The sequence below is a fragment of the Balaenoptera musculus genome, chromosome X (assembly GCF_009873245.2).
Source record: "Balaenoptera musculus isolate JJ_BM4_2016_0621 chromosome X, mBalMus1.pri.v3, whole genome shotgun sequence".
NCBI lineage: Eukaryota > Metazoa > Chordata > Mammalia > Artiodactyla > Balaenopteridae > Balaenoptera > Balaenoptera musculus.
In genome coordinates this window covers 41,662,463-41,679,035 of record NC_045806.1, presented here as the reverse complement: position 1 = coordinate 41,679,035, position 16,573 = coordinate 41,662,463, and the positions used below count along the sequence as shown (strand labels likewise).

At 40.0% G+C, this 16,573-nt stretch overlaps 2 protein-coding genes across 4 annotated transcripts in view; both read right to left on the bottom strand.

The window, feature by feature from the left end:
* The window catches only part of LOC118889204 (zinc finger protein 81), an 84,667-nt gene that overhangs the window by 38,245 nt on the left and 29,849 nt on the right, over window positions 1-16,573 (bottom strand). The gene's annotated exons all lie outside the window — the stretch shown is intronic.
* On the bottom strand, window positions 2,738-3,574 carry LOC118889206 (caspase-3-like). Of its 2 annotated transcripts, XM_036840988.1 has the most exons (2): window positions 3,083-3,574; window positions 2,896-2,967 (listed from the first exon to the last, which is right to left on the bottom strand). In XM_036840988.1, exons 1-2 carry the CDS (start codon window positions 3,563-3,565, stop codon window positions 2,896-2,898), a joined length of 555 nt encoding a protein of 184 aa, XP_036696883.1. In that variant the 5' UTR covers window positions 3,566-3,574. The 2 variants fall into 2 exon arrangements, with proteins under 2 accessions (XP_036696882.1, XP_036696883.1); XM_036840987.1 differs by having other exon boundaries at window positions 2,738-3,565.

The following is a 16,573-nucleotide window of genomic DNA, read 5'->3' as shown; positions in this document are numbered from 1 at the left end:
GGGAGGATATTGACTGATTAGGCGGGAACCTTCAAGGGTGATGGACATGTTCTATATTTTAATTTGAGTGATGGGTATACATATTTGTCAAAATTCATTAAACTATACCATTTAAGATCTGGGTAATTCAATGTAGTTCAAATATAACTCAGTTTCAAAAAACACAAAAAACAAAAAGTGCATATTATAAATACATTCAGGGTACAATGTGGGCCCCAAAGAGAAAACAGTCGATTCTACTGGGGATGTAGGTTTAGGTTCCATAGAGCTGGTACAGTTTAAACTGAATCCTGGAAAAAATAAGTGTGATAGAGGTAAGTGGGGGAAAATGTTTTCCAGAAAAGACAAAGAGATTGGTGTGGAGACAGGAAAATACACAGTAATTAAGCAAAGAGCGAACAGCTTTGTGAAAAGGAGAGATTATATAATATGTCAAGGAGGCAATTAAGAGAAAAAAAAATCCAAGGAAGTATGCTGGAGTCTGATCATGAAATAGTATGAATTCTTTTAGTAACAGATCACCACTGAAGTGTTTTATTTTTATTTTTTTAAGTTAAAATTTATATTTGGGAATAAAAATTCATAATAACAAATTTTTTTATAAAACTGCCACACAGGAACACACCTTAAGATACCATTACATGCTTCATTTACTTAGAAAAAGTTACAGACGTAGTCAAAACAAATAGCTCTCATTTATAAAGGTGAGTTCCTTTCTTTTAGCAAAAGAAAGCTCACGGGAAATGTCAGACTGAAAACCAGCAGGATACAGCGATGCAGGGATAGCTCAACACCTCCTGAGCTAGAAGGCTCGGAGCCAGGCCTCCCTGGCTGGGGGCCGTGCTGCTTCTCCTCTCTGGCCTTCAGTTTCCCTGGCACCAAAGGAGGGAAGACTGGATGACTGATAAAGTCCTGGGTGCCATGGTCCTTTCATTTCAGAGAACAGTATATGATCATAACAGTATCGTTCTCCTTTGATTGTAAATGTCAACAGAACACAACTTAACATGCTGAAAAATTTTACTGCAAAGAGTGCTATGATTTTTCCCATACTCTGCAAAGGATGGATGAGGGCCCGTATTATCAGGCCACACTCACTGCTTATATTGGAAAATGAGGAAATGCTAATGAAATTGCTCTTATGGGCTGACATTCATGGATGGCAGAAAGGGACGTTCCAGAAGGAGTCCAGGATTTGCTCTTCGGCAGTATTTCAGCTCCCGGCCAAAGTTCGGTGGCCAAGTGCACACATGGGCACACCCATGCCCGCGTGCAGTCTGTAAAGGTCACTGAGCACTTGTTAACCTTGAAGGGGAAAGAGAAACCTCAGTATTTTCCCCCAACGACACTCCAAGCCTCTTGTAAATCATATTCAAATTCATACACTTAAGCATTAATTTACATACTTAATTTCTGACAGGCTGACAACCGCAGCCCTCCTCCCCCTCAGTGTAAAGTGAGAAGTGAATTGCTATTCAGTGTATCCTTTACATTGGCAGTGGTGCTAAGTGTATTTTATATAATGTGCTATCTACACAAAGGCAGATAAGAATTTGATTTAACATCCAGTTAAAAGCCATCATTGAAAAATTTTTTAAAAAAAGAGTGCTATGATTTTTATTATGACTCTCACCATCTTTGGAAAATTTCCATTTCAGAAGTTTGATGTGGTTCACTTTCTTGGAGCTTCTTGCCTTGGGAGCATCCTCCACGCACACCAGTACCTATGAAGATAATTAGCCAGCATCCCTTTCCCTGAAGCCGTAGTCTATGGCTCTGCCTTCATCACATAGGCTGCGCTGTGTCCCTGTTCAAGCTCAAACTATCTTCTAATTACGGAGTGCCCAGATGCTTGATTTACTGTTTCTTCCTTACACCTCACTGTGTATTCTGCAAGTTGTATTTTAGTATGTTCCTACAGAGTTTCTTCAATTCACGCTGCTATCAGTGTGATCAAAGTTTGAGGTTTTGACATAAGAGCCCTTCAGGTATTCTGTGGGAAAGCGAGGCCCAGCAGCTAGTGGGAAGAGTTGCATTTCAGCACCTTAGAGTCCTAACTCTGTCTCCCTCTATTAATGTTGCATTTAACCTTGAGAGCGTCAACTTAGTTTTCTCACACATTTTCAAGTAAAACATTTAGTTCCTTTTTCAATACTAAACATGATTTTTTCTTTTAACAACAAAGACATGCATCACAAAACCATGTGCTCAGAGAAGTGATGTAAAAATACCATTGTCTTATCTCCAAATACTAATTCTAAGATCAAGGTCTTCAAGCCTTTGACCACGCACATGGACCACCAATTTCTAGGATACATTATTCCACATCATCATTTCTATAGTTTGACAAAAACCATAACACATTCTCTGATACAACAACATATCCATATCAATGAAATACATTACTGCAATGTTTAACTTCTTCCATAATTCCTTGAAAATCTGTAGCATAGCATAATCACTAAAACTTGCTAATTATGAGAGCTGTTAATTTATAATCCTCTCATAATGACTGTACCACTATCCATTTTTATTTATTCTTAAATTCAATTTCAACTACCTGATTGTGTCTGAGGTAGCTTCATAGTAGTTTTATTGCTATGAAAGTGACATGTTTCCAAGTATCACCTGGGGGATTAGATTAGATTTAAATGAGAGAGGAAAATATAGTATCAGTTACACCGTTTCCTCACTTGGCATACAAAATTTTTAAAAAAATCATCCATTTCTTTAGTGATTAAAAATACAGTTCTTTTGTGAGCATAGACACAATACAAGGAATCTGTTTCTTTGCGTGAAAAGCAGAATCAGTGGAAAAGGACTCGAATTCTATCACTAGCTTTTGGTTCACCCAAGTGAGAGCATGCATAAGCTCAAGCTTGTAAGCGTACTGTTTCAGCATTGCACAAAGTGACTGGATGAACCAGGATCCGTCCTTTGAATTTCGCCAGGAATAGTAACCAGGTGCTGTAGAATATGCACACAAGAAGTCTGCCTCAAGCGGTATTTTCTGACAGGCCGTGTCATCCTCAACACCACTGTCTGTCTCAATACCACAGTCCAGTTCTGTGCCTCGGCAGGCCTGAATAATGAAAAGTTTGGGTTTTCCAGTTAGACTTCTACAACAGTCCCCTCTGAAGAAACCTGCTAATTTTTTCAGATCGACAGGTCCATTTGTTCCAAAAATTTTTCCTTCCTCACCATGGCTTAGAAGCACGCAAATATAACTGCTCCTTTTGCTATGATCTTCTTTAGAAACACTGTACATTAATTCCAAAATTTCTTTACATGTAAGATCATTTTTATTCCTGACTTCGTATTTCAAGTTCGTGAAGGTTTCCCAGAGGTTTGCTGCATCTACATCTGTACCAGACCGACATGACATCCCAGTACTTTTATGAAAGTTCTTGTTATTAATTATCATACATAAACCCATTTCAGGATAATGCATTTTGTAACTATCATCCAAGGATATTCCAGAGTTCATTGATTTGCTTCCATGTAAGACCTTTGTCTCTGAAGTTTTAATGGATTTTGAATCCACTGAATTTTCAGTGTTCTCCATGGATACTTTTATTAATATTCAGCCCCCATGCCGCAGCCACTGGCTGGCTCTGCTCGGCTCGGTTCCTGCTCTCTGAAGTGTTTTATATATCAGGAAAGAGACATTACTTGAGTTTTACACTAAAATGATTATCCTTCCTCTAAGTACTGCATTTCAGGACACACCAATAGTTGATTATGGAAATTTATTCTTTCAGAAGTATTCCAGCTAATCAATGCTAATAAAAGCAAGAATCACCAACGGCTGCCAAAACCATTGGGTGAAAGAATAAAGGGACTTTAAAACCTATGGATTGGGTTGACAACACCTGAACATACTGAGAGAGAGACAACCAGGCATTATGTGCCTTCTGGGGGGATGAACTAGCAAGCACTCAGTACCACCTATGGGGGGCTTCCCTGGTGGCGCAGTGGTTGAGAATCTGCCTGCCAATGCAGGGGACACGGGTTTGAGCCCTGGTCTAGGAAGATCCCACATGCCGCGGAGCAACTAGGCCTGTGAGCCACAACTACTGAGCCTGTGCGTCTGGAGCCTGTGCTCCGCAACAAGAGAGGCCACGATAGTGAGAGGCCCGTGCATCGCGATGAAGAGTGGCCCCCGCTTGCCACAACTAGAGAAAGCCCTCGCACAGAAACGAAGACCCAACACAGCCAAGAAAAAATAAATAATAAATAAATTAAAAAAATACCACCTGTGAAGTATTTTTGCCTAAAAATTGAATCTGCATTGATCAAGCCTCTAGATTTTTCTGTTCACATTAAAATGGTGATATGGGAACTATTAAATACTCCACAAGAATACACTTATCAAATTCTAAAATGTGGAACACAGCTCGGGGCAAGTGGTCCAATTTCTTCAATAAATAAATAGTAAGGGGAAAAACAAGAGGGAGGAGAATTGGTTAGATCTGTTCCAGATTAAAAGGGACTTGAGAGACTATTGGGAGAAAATTCTCCACAAATCTCACATTTCTGTATATCTTTCAAGCAGACTCATAACTGCCTTTTTTCCAAACTATCTTTTCAAAGATATTTATATAGTGAACAGGCTTAGAAGATAGAGTGCCCCTCTCCAGAGCGAAGGGCAGGTTATACTAGAAATTGTACTCAAGATATTTCTTCCTCAAGGCAAGGATCAGGCAGGCTTACTGCCCTTCATGAAAGGTTCGAGATCTATAAACTTGGGGTTCCTCTCCTATAATGGAATCCACTGCATGTGCAGGTATCACCTGGCCCTCTGCATCACCCTGTGGGAATTGAGGCTTAGAGGAGTGGTGCAAATGTTCACACTCTGGCTACCACTAATGCTGTGAGTATTCAAGTCCTTTGTCTCGGACCCAGGAGTTCATGTCTTCTACCAGCATCCATGAAACTGTGCCCAGCTAACTTGTTAGCTTGCAAGTAGGATAAAATCTCAGACCTTTCACAGTTCTTGGAAGTTTTGATGATTAGGATGGGCAGTGCAAGGGCTAACCAAGCACTTGGCCCAACAAGGATCCTGCAGGAGCCACAGAAGCTGTAGGAGCTGCAGGCTGACTGGTGTCCCACACCACCCTGCTGAGCCAGCAGGTCACTTCCAAATGATGGTGGAGTAGAAGGACATGAGCTCACCCCCTTCTTATGAAAACATCAAAATCACAACTAATTGCTGAACAACCATCGACAAAAAAATGCTGGAACCTACCAAAAAAGGATACCCTACTCCCAAAGACAAAGAGGAGGCCACAGCAAGATGGTAGGAGGGGCACAACTGTGATAAACACAAATCTCATCCCTGCCAGGTGGGCGACCCACAAACTGGAAAACAATTATACCACAGAAGTTATCCCCCAGGAGTGAAAGTTCTGAGCTCCACGTCAGGCTCCCCAGCCTGGGGGTCTGGCAACAGGAGGAGGAGCCAGAGAATCTAGATGTGAAGTCTAGTGGAGTTTGATCGTAGGACTTCCACAGGGCTGGGGGAAAGAGAGACTCCACTCTTGGATGGCACGCACAAAGTCTTGTGCGCACCAGGACTCAGGGGAAAAAGGCAGTGACCCCGTAAGAGACTGGGCCAGACCTACCTGTTAGTACTGAAGGGTATTCTGTGGAGGTGAGGGGTGTCTGGGGCTCACTGCGGGGACAAGGACACTAGCAGCAGCAGTTCTGGGAAGTACCCATTGGCGTGAGCCCTCCTGGAGGCCACCATTAGCCCCACCAAACAGCCTGTAGGCTCCAGTGCTGGGTCGCCTCAGGCCAAACAACAAACAGGTTGGGAACACAGCCCCACCCATCAGCAGACAAACAGATTAAAGTTTTACTGAGCACAGCCCTGCCCACCAGAGGGACAAGACCCACTTCCACCCACCACCAGTCCCTCCTAGCAGGAAGCTTGCACAAGTCTCTTAGATAGCCTCATCCACCAGAGGGCAGACAGCAGAAGCAAGAAGAACTATAATCCTGCAGCCTGTGGAACGGAATCCACAATCACAGAAAATTAGGCAAAATGAAACAGCAAAGGAAGTGGAGACAGGCAACCTTCCAGAAAAAGAATTCAGAATAATGACAGTGAAGATGATCCAATATCTCGGAAAAAGAATGGAGGTAAGGATCAAGAAGATGCAAGAAATGTTTAACAAAGACCTAGAAGAACTAAAGAACAAACAAACAGAGATGAACAATACAGTAAATGAAATGAAAAATACACTAGAAGGAATCAATAGCAGAGTAAATGAGGCAGAAGAACGGATAAGTGACCTGGAAGACAGAATGGTGGAAATCACTGCCTCAGAACAGAATAAAGAAAAAAGAATGAAAATGAAGACAGTCTAAGAGACCTCTGGGACAACAATAAATGCACTAACATTCGTATTATAGGGATCCCAGAAGGAGAAGAGAGAGAGAAAGGACCTGAGAAAATAGTTGAAGAGATAATTGCTGAAAACTTCCCCAACATGGGAAAGGAAACAGTCACCCAAGTCCAGGAAGTGAGGAGAGTCCCAGCAGGATAAACCCAAGGAGGAACATGCTGAGACACATAGTAATCAAACTGACAAAAATTAAAGACAAAGGATAGAGCTCTACCCACCACCAGAGCCTCCCATCAAGCCACTTAGATAGCCTCAACCACCAGAGGGCAGACAGCAGAAGCAAGAAAAACTACAATCCTGCAGCCTGGGGAACAAAAACCACATTTACAGAAAGATAGACAAGATGAAAAGGCAGAGGGCTATGTACCAGATTAAGGAACAAGAAAAAACCCCAGAAAAACAACTAAATGAAGTGGAGATAGGCAACCTTCCAGAGAAAGAATTCAGAATAATGATAGTGAAGATGATCCAGGACCTCGGAATAAGAATGGAGGCAAAGATTGAGAAGATGCAAGAAATGATTAACAAAGACCTAGAAGAATTAAAGAACAAACAAACAGAGATGACCAATACAGTAACTGAAATGAAAACTACACTAGAAGGAATCAATAGCAGAATAACTGAGGCAGAAGAACGGATAAGTGACCTGGAAGACAGAATGGTGGAATTCACTGCTGCGGAACAGACTAAAGAAAAAAGAATGAAAAGAAATGAAGACAGCCTAAGAGACCTCTGGTACAACATTAAACGCACCAACATTCGCATTATAGGGGTCCCAGAAGGAGAAGAGAGAGAGAAAGGACCAGAGAAAATATTTGAAGAGATTATAGTCGAAAACTTCCCTAACATGGGAAAGGAAATAGCCACCCAAGTCCAGGAAGCGCAGAGAGTCCCATACAGGATAAACCCAAGGAGAAACACGCCGAGACACATAGTAATCAAAGTGGCAAAAATTAAAGACAAAGAAAAATTATTGAAAGCAGCAAGGGAAAAACGACAAATAACATACAAGGGAACTCCCATAAGGTTAACAGCTGATTTCTCAGCAGAAACTCTGCAAGCCAGAAGGGAGTGGCATGATATACTTAAAGTGATGAAAGGGAAGAACCTACAACCAAGATTAGTCTACCCGGCAAGGATCTCATTTAGATTTGATGGAGAAATCAAAAGCTTTAGAGACAAGCAAAAGCTAAGAGAATTCAGCACCACCAAACCAGCTCTACAACAAATGCTAAAGGAACTTCTCTAAGTGGGAAACACAAGAGAAGAAAAGGACCTACAAAAACAAACCCAAAACAATTAAGAAAATGGTCATAGGAACATACATATCGATAATTACCTTAAACGTGAATGGATTAAATGCCCCAACCAAAAGACATAGACTGGATGAATGGATACAAAAACAAGACCCATATATATGCTGTCTACAAGAGACCCACTTTAGACCTAGGGACACATACAGACTGAAAGTGAGGGGATGGAAAAAGATATTCCATGCAAATGGAAATCAAAAGAAAGCTGGAGTAGCTATACTCATATCAGATAAAATAGACCTTAAAATAAAGAATGTTACAAGAGACAAGGAAGGACACTACATAATGGTCAAGGGATCAATCCAAGAAGAAGATATAACAATTATAAATATATATGCACCCAACATAGGAGCACCTCAATACATAAGGCAACTGCTAACAGCTATAAAAGAGGAAATTGACAGTAACACAATCATAGTGGGGGACTTTAACACCTCACTTACACCAATGGACAGATCATCCAAAATGAAAATAAATAAGGAAACACAAGCTTAAATGACACAATAGACCAGATAGATTTAATTGATATTTATAGGACAGTCCATCCAAAAACAGCAGATTACACGTTCTTCTCAAGTGCGCACGGAACATTCTCCAGGATAGATCACATCTTGGGTCACAAATCAAGCCTCAGTAAATTTAAGAAAATTGAAATCATATCAAGCATCTTTTCTGACCACAAGGCTATGAGATTAGAAATGAATTACAGGGAAAAAAATGTAAAAAAGACAAACACATGGAGGCTAAATAATACGTTACTAAATAACCAAGAGATCACTGAAGAAATCAAAGAGGAAATCAAAAAATACCTAGAGACAAATGACAATGAAAACACGACGACCCAAAGCCTATGGGATGCAGCGAAAGCAGTTCTAAGAGGGAAGTTTATAGCTATACAAGCCTACCTAAAGAAACAAGAAAAATCTCAAGTAAACAATCTAACCTTACACCTAAAGAAACTAGAGAAAGAAGAACAAACAAAACCCAAAGTTAGCAGAAGGAAAGAAATCATAAAGATCAGAGCAGAAATAAATGAAATAGAAACAAAGAAAACAATAGCAAAGATCAATAAAACTAAAAGCTGGTTCTTTGAGAAGATAAACAAAATTGATAAGCCATTAGCCAGACTCATCAAGAAAAATAGGGAGAGGACTCAAATCAATAAAATCAGAAATGAAAAAGGAGAAGTTACAACAGACACCGCAGAAATACAAAGCATCCTAAGAGACTACTACAAGCAACTCTATGCCAATAAAATGGACAACCTGGAAGAAATGGACAAATTTTTAGAAAGGTATAACCTTCCAAGACTGAACCAGGAAGAAACAGAAAATATGAACAGACCAATCACAAGTAATGAAATTGAAACTGAATAAAAATCTTCCAACAAACAAAAGTCCAGGACCAGATGGCTTCACAGGTGAATTCTATCAAACATTTAGAGAAGAGCTAACACCTATCCTGCTCAAACTCTTCCAAAAAATTGAAGAGGAAGGAACACTCCCAAACTCGTTCTATGAGGCCACCATCACCCTAATACCAAAACCAGACAAAGACACTACAAAAAAAGAAAATTACAGACCAATATCACTGATGAATATAGATGCAAAAATCCTCAACAAAATACTAGCAAACAGAATCCAACAACACATTAAAAGGATCATACACCACGATCAAGTGGGATTTATCCCAGGGATGCAAGGATTCTTCAATATACGCAAATCAATCAATGTGATACACCATATTAACAAATTGAAGAATAAAAACCATATGATCATCTCAATAGATGCAGAAAAAGCTTTTGACAAAATTCAACACCCATTTCTGATAAAAACTCTCCAGAAAGTGGGCATAGAGGGAACCTACCTCAATATAATAAAGGCCATATATGACAAATCCACAGCAAACATCATTCTCAATGGTGAAAAACTGAAAGCATTTCCTCTAAGATCAGGAATGAGACAAGGATGTCCACTCTCACCACTATTATTCAACATAGTTCTGGAAGTCCTAGCCACGGCAATCAGAGAAGAAAAAGAAATAAAAGGAATACAAATTGGAAAAGAAGAAGTAAAACTGTCACTGTTTGCGGATGACATGATACTATACATAGAGAATCCTAAAACTGCCACCAGAAAACTGCTAGAGCTAATTAATGAATATGGTAACGTTGCAGGATACAAAATTAATGCACAGAAATCTCTTGCATTCCTATACACTAATGATGAAAAATCTGAAAGAGAAATTATGGAAACACTCCCATTTACCATTGCAACAAAAAGAATAAAATACCTAGGAATAAACCTACCTAGGGAGACAAAAGACCTGTATGCAGAAAACTATAAGACACTGATGAAAGAAATTAAAGATGATACCAACAGATGGAGAGATATACCATGTTCGGACTGGAAGAATCAACATTGTGAAAATGAGTATACTACCCAAAGCAATCTACAGATTCAATGCAATCCCTATCAAATTACCAATGGCATTTTTTACGGAGCTAGAACAAATCATCTTAAAATTTGTATGAACATCTTAAAATTTGTATGAAGACACAAAAGACCCCGAATAGCCAAAGCAGTCTTGAGGGAAAAAAATGGAGCTGGAGGAATCAGACTCCCTGACTTCAGACTATACTACAAAGCTACAGTAATCAAGACAATATGGTACTGGCACAAAAACAGAACCATAGATCAATGGAACAAGATAGAAAGCCCAGAGATTAACCCACGCACCTATGGTCAACTGATCTATGACAAAGGAGGCAAAGATATACAATGGAGAAAAGACAGTCTCTTCAATAAGTGGTGCTGGGAAAACTGGACAGCTACATGTAAAAGAATGAAATTAGAATACTCCCTAACACCATACACAAAAATAAACTCAAGGGGCTTCCCTGGTGGCGCAGTGGTTGAGAATCTGCCTGCCAATGCAGGGGACACAGGTTCGAGCCCTGGTCTGGGAAGATCCCACATGCCGCGGAGCAACTGGGCCCGTGAGCCACAATTACTGAGCCTGCGCGTCTGGAGCCTGTGCTCTGCAACAAGAGAGGCCGCGATAGTGAGAAGCCCGCACACCGTGATGAAGAGTGGCCCCCACTTGCCACAACTAGAGAAAGCCCTCGCACAGAAATGAAGACCCAACACAGCCATAAATAAATAAATTAATTAAAAAAAAAAACTCAAAATGGATTAGAGACCTAAATATAAGACTGGACACTATAAAACTCTTAGAGGAAAACATAGGAAGAACACTCTTTGACATAAATCACAGCAAGATCTTTTTTGATCCACCTCCTAGAGTAATGGAAATAAAAACAAAAATAAACAAATGGGACCTAATGAAACTTCAAAGCTTTTGCACAGCAAAGGAAACCATAAACAAGATGAAAAGACAACCCTCAGAATGGGAGAAAATATTTGCAAACGAATCAACAGACAAAGGATTAATCTCCAAAATATATAAACAGCTCATTCAGCTCAATATTAAAGAAACAAACACCCCAATCCAAAAATGGGCAGAAGACCTAAATAGACATTTCTCCAAAGAAGACATACAGACGGCCACGAAGCACATGAAAAGATGCTCAACATCATTAATTATTAGAGAAATGCAAATCAAAACTACAATGAGGTATCACCTCACTCCTGTTAGAATGGGCATCATCAGAAAATCTACAAACAACAAATGCTGGAGAGGGTGTGGAGAAAAGGGAACCCTCTTGCACTGTTGGTGGGAATGTAAATTGATACAGCCACTATGGAGAACAATATGGAGGTTCCTTAAGAAACTAAAAATAGAATTACCATATGACCCAGCAATCCCACTACTGGGCATATACCCAGAGAAAACCATAATTCAAAAAGACACATGCACCCGAATGTTCATTGCAGCACTATTTACAATAGCCAGGTCATGGAAGCAACCTAAATGCCCATCAACAGACGAATGGATAAAGAAGTTGTGGTACATATATACAATGGAATATTACTCAGCCATAAAAAGGAACGAAATTGAGTCATTTGTTGAGAAGTGGATGGATCTAGAGACTGTCATACAGAGTGAAGTAAGTCAGAAAGAGAAAAACAAATATCGTATATTAATGCATGTATGTGGAACCTAGAAAAATGGTACAGATGAGCCGGTTTGCAGGGCAGAAGTTGAGACACAGATGTAGAGAATGGACATATGGACACCAAGGGGGGAAAACTGCGGTGGGGTGGGGATGGTGGTGTGCTGAATTGGGGGATTGGGATTGACATGTATATACTGATGTGTATAAAAGTGATGCCTAATAAGAACCTGCAGTATAAAAAAACAAACAAACAAAACAACTAATACTAAACTTTCATTGGGTTATTTGTATGGAAATATGTTAATATAAATGTTTCAGACTTTACATGAAATTTCTAAAAATCTTGTATTTGTATGGAAATATGTATGGAAATATGTTAATATAAATGTTTCAGACATTACATGAAATTTCTAAAAATCTTAAAAAAATAAAAACTAAAAATAAAAAATAAAAAAATAAATAAACTCAAAAAAAAAAAAAAGACAAAGGATAGGCTGTGCACAGAGATGTGGCTTTCTGGAAAAGGAAATATAAGGGACTCACAGGGCTTCCCTGGTGGCGCAGTGGTTGAGAATCTGCCTGCCAATGCAGGGGACACGGGTTCGAGCCCTGGTCTGGGAAGATCCCACATGCCACAGAGCAACTAGGCCTGTGAGCCACAACTACTGAGCCTGCGTGTCTGGAGCCTGTGCTCCGCAACAAGAGAGGCCGCGACAGTGAGAGGCCCGCGCACCGCGATGAAGAGTGGCCCCCGCTCGCCGCAACTAGAGAAAGCCCTCGCACAGAAACGAAGACCCAACACAGCCAAACTAAATAAATAAATAAATAAATAAAATTTTTTTAAAAAAATAAGGGACTCACAGACCTCCCTGCCCCGAAGATGTCCACATCCTAATCCCTGGAACCTGTGGATATGTTATACTACATGGCAATGGGGAATTTAGGTTGCAAATGGAATTAAGGTTGCTAATCAACTGACCCTGAGACAAGGAAATTATCTTGGACTATTAGGTTAGGGCCAATGTAAAGAGTCCTTAAAAGTGTAGGAGTGAGGTAGAAGAGACGGTTAGAGTGATATAGTGTGAGAAGAACTGACCCACTAATGCTGGCTTTAAAGATGAAGAGGACCATATCAAGGAACATGTGTGGCCTCTAGAAGCTGGAAAGAGCAAAGAAATAGATTCTTGAGCCTTCAGAAAGGAACCCACCCCTGCCAACATCTTAACTTTAGCCCAGTGAGAGCCATTTTGGACTTCTGAACTACAGAACTATAAGATAATAAATTTCTGTTGTTTTAAGCCACTGAGTTTGTGGCAATTTGTTACAGCAATGATAGAAAACTAAGACAGGCAAATTAAGGAGATCTGAGGGAAGTCTATGGAATCAGTAGTGAAAATGTTCAACCAAATTGTATGGTCAACTGTTCAATATATGGTCCTCCACTTTACTGGCAGTCAATGAGGAGGAACTGGAGAAGTTATTGCACACCAAGTACCACAAAGTAGGTTTAAAGACAGCTGTCTGAACAGTGTTCTGGTTAGTCCTAACTCTCACCATTGAGAGCCCCCCATTGGGGCTTCCTCACCAATCTTGTGGCCAATCTCAAGTCCACCCCATTGTAACAGCTAGGATAGGCATACCTCAGAGATACCGTGGGTATTCCAGACCACCACAATAAAGCAAATATTGCAATAAAGTGAGACACAAAAATTTTTTGGTTTCCCAGTGCATATAAAAGTTATGTTTATACTATATTGTAGTCTATTAAGTGTGCAACAGCATTATATCTAAAAAAGCAATGTACATATCTTAATTAAAAAATACTTTATTGCTAAAAAAATGCTAACCATCATCTGAGCCTTCCACAAGTCATAATCTTTTTGCTGGTGGAGGGTCTTGCCTTGATGTTGGTGGCTGCTGACTGATCAGTGTGGTGGCTGCTGAAGGATGGGCTGACTGTGGCAATTTCCTAGTAGAATATAACAGTGAAGTTTGCCTCATTGACTGACTCTTCCTTTCATGAATGATTTCTCTGTAGCATGCAATGCTGTTTGATAGCATTTTAACCACAGTAGAACTTCCTTCAAAATGCGAGTCAATCCTCTCAAACCCTGCCACTGCTTTATCAACTAAGTTTATGTCATATTCCAAATCCTTTGTGGTCATTTCTTTACTGGTGAGCTTTCCCATTCATAATTTTCTTGTTCCTAGTTGTGGCCTTTTCTTTTCCCTAGAGAAGTTCCTTTAGCATTTGTTGTAAAGCTGGTTTGGTGGTGCTGAATTCTCTTAGCTTTTGCTTGTCTGTAAAGCTTTTGATTTCTCCATCAAATCTGAATGAGAGCCTTGCTGGGTAGAGTATTCTTGGTTGTAGGTTTTCCCCTTCCATCACTTTAAATATATCATGCCACTCCCTTCTGGCCTGAAGAGTTTCTGCTGAAAAATCAGCTGATAACATTATGGGGATTCCCTTGTATGTTATTTGCTGCTTTTCCCTTGTTGCTTTTAATATTTTCTCTTTGTCTTAAATTTTTGTCAATTTGATTAATATGTGTCTCGGCATGTTGGGTTTGTCCTGTATGGGACTCTCTGCACTTCCTGGACTTGGGTGACTGTTTCCAAGAAAATGTTAGGCAAGTTTTCAGCTATTATCTCTTCAAATATTTTCTCAGGCCCTTTCTCTCTTTCTTCTCCTTCTGGGTCCCCTATAATGCAAATGTTGGTGTGTTTAATGTTGTCCCAGAGGTCTCTTAAACCATCCTCATTTCTTTTCATTCTTTTTTCTTTATTCTGTTCTAAGGCAGTGATTTCCACCATTCTGTCTTCCAGGTCACTTACCCGTTCTTCTGCCTCATTTATTCTGCTATTGATTCCTTCTAGAGAATTTTTAATTTCATTTATTGTGTTGTTCAACTCTATTTCTTTGTTCTTTGTATCTTCTAGCTCTTTGTTAAACATTTCTTGTATCTTCTTGGTCTGCGCCTCCATTCTTTTTCCGAGATCTTGGATCATCTTTACTATCATTACTCTGAATAATTTTTCAGGTAGATTGACTATCTCCACTTCACTTAGTTGTTTTTCTGGGGTTTTATCTTGTTCCTTCGTCTGGCACATATTCCTCTGCTGTCTCATTTTGTCTAACTTTCTGTGTTTGTGGTCTCCGTTCCATAGGCTGCACAATTGTAGTTCCTCTTGCTTCTGGTGTCTGCCCCCTGGTAGGTGAGGCTGGTCTAAGAGGCTTGTGTAAGCTTCCTGGTGGGAGGGACTGGTGCCTCGATTCTAAACTAACTTCTTAATCAATTGACACCCAGTGGATTTGGCACATGTTTCATTCCATTTCTAGTTATAGCGATTGAGCAGTCCAAGAACAAAGGGCCAGCATGAAGGTTCTGGTGAAGGTCTGCTTCCTCCTCACTGTGTCTTCAGGTTGTGGAAGCAGCAGAGATTTTTAAAATAAGAGATTCCCAGAGAACTTTTGCACCTGAGGCAGGCAATTTTTTCTCCTTTATTCACTCTACTCTGCTGGCTTGGATAGTTCAGTGGAACAGTTTAGTTACTCTCCATCCTTGGTAAGACTGCCTTGGGCCTCACCACCCCAACCAGCCTTCAGGTACTTCTGTATTAGGAGATATTCTTTCTTGAGAGTATAATTCTGACTGCTTCTGTCTCAATCTCGATTTTAATTGTTGAGATTAAAGCTCTGCCCTCAAAGTCATTCTCCTCTACAGCACTCACGTCAGCCAGGTGCTCCCCAGAACTAAATAAGAGACAAGGCTCAGGTTGAGGGCCGATGGCCTAGTCCCTTTGTTGTCATTTCAACAGTATTCACAGCATCTTCACCAGGAGTAGATTCTATTTCAAGAAACCACTTTTTTTGCTTATACATAAGAAGCTACTCCTTGTCTAACCAAGTTTTATGATGAGATTGCAGGAATTTGGTCACATCTTCAGGCTCTACTTCGAATTCAAGTCTGCTTGCTATTTCCACCACATCTGCAGTTACTTCCTTCACTGAAGTCTTAAATCCCTCAAAGTCATCCATGAGGTTGGAATCAACTTCTTCCAAACTTGTGTTAATGTTGATATTTTTATCTCTTCCCATGGATCATGAATATTCTTAATGGCATCTAGAATGGTGAATCCTTTCCAGAAGGTTTTCAATTGACTTTGCCCAGATCTATCAGAGGAATCACTACCTATGGCAGCTATAGCATTATGAGATATATTTCTTAAATAATAACACTTGATGTTGAAATTACTCCTTGACCCATGGGCTGTAGATGGATATTGTGTTAGCAGGCATGAAAACAATATTAATCTTGCTGTACAATCTCCATCAGAGCTTTTGGGTGACCAGGTACATTGCCAATGAGTAGTAATATTTCGAAAGCAATCTTTTTTTTTTCTGAGCAATAGGTCTCAACAGTGGACTTAAAATATTCAGTGAACCATGTTGTAAACAGATGTGCTGTCATCCAGGCTTTGTTGTTTCACTTACAGAGGACAGGCAGAGTAGATTTAGCATAATTCTTAAGGGCCCTAGGATTTTCAGAATGGTCAATGAGCATTTGCTTTTTCTTAAAGTCATCAGCTGCATTAGCTCCTAAAGTCGGCCTTCAAAGTTAGAAACTTTGAAGCCAGGCATTAACTTCTCTCTAGCTATGAAAGTCCTAGATGGCATCTTCTTCCGATATAAAGCTGTTTCATCTACACTGAAAATCTGTTGTTTGGTGTAGCCACCTTTATTAGTTATTTTAGCTAGATCTTCTGGATAA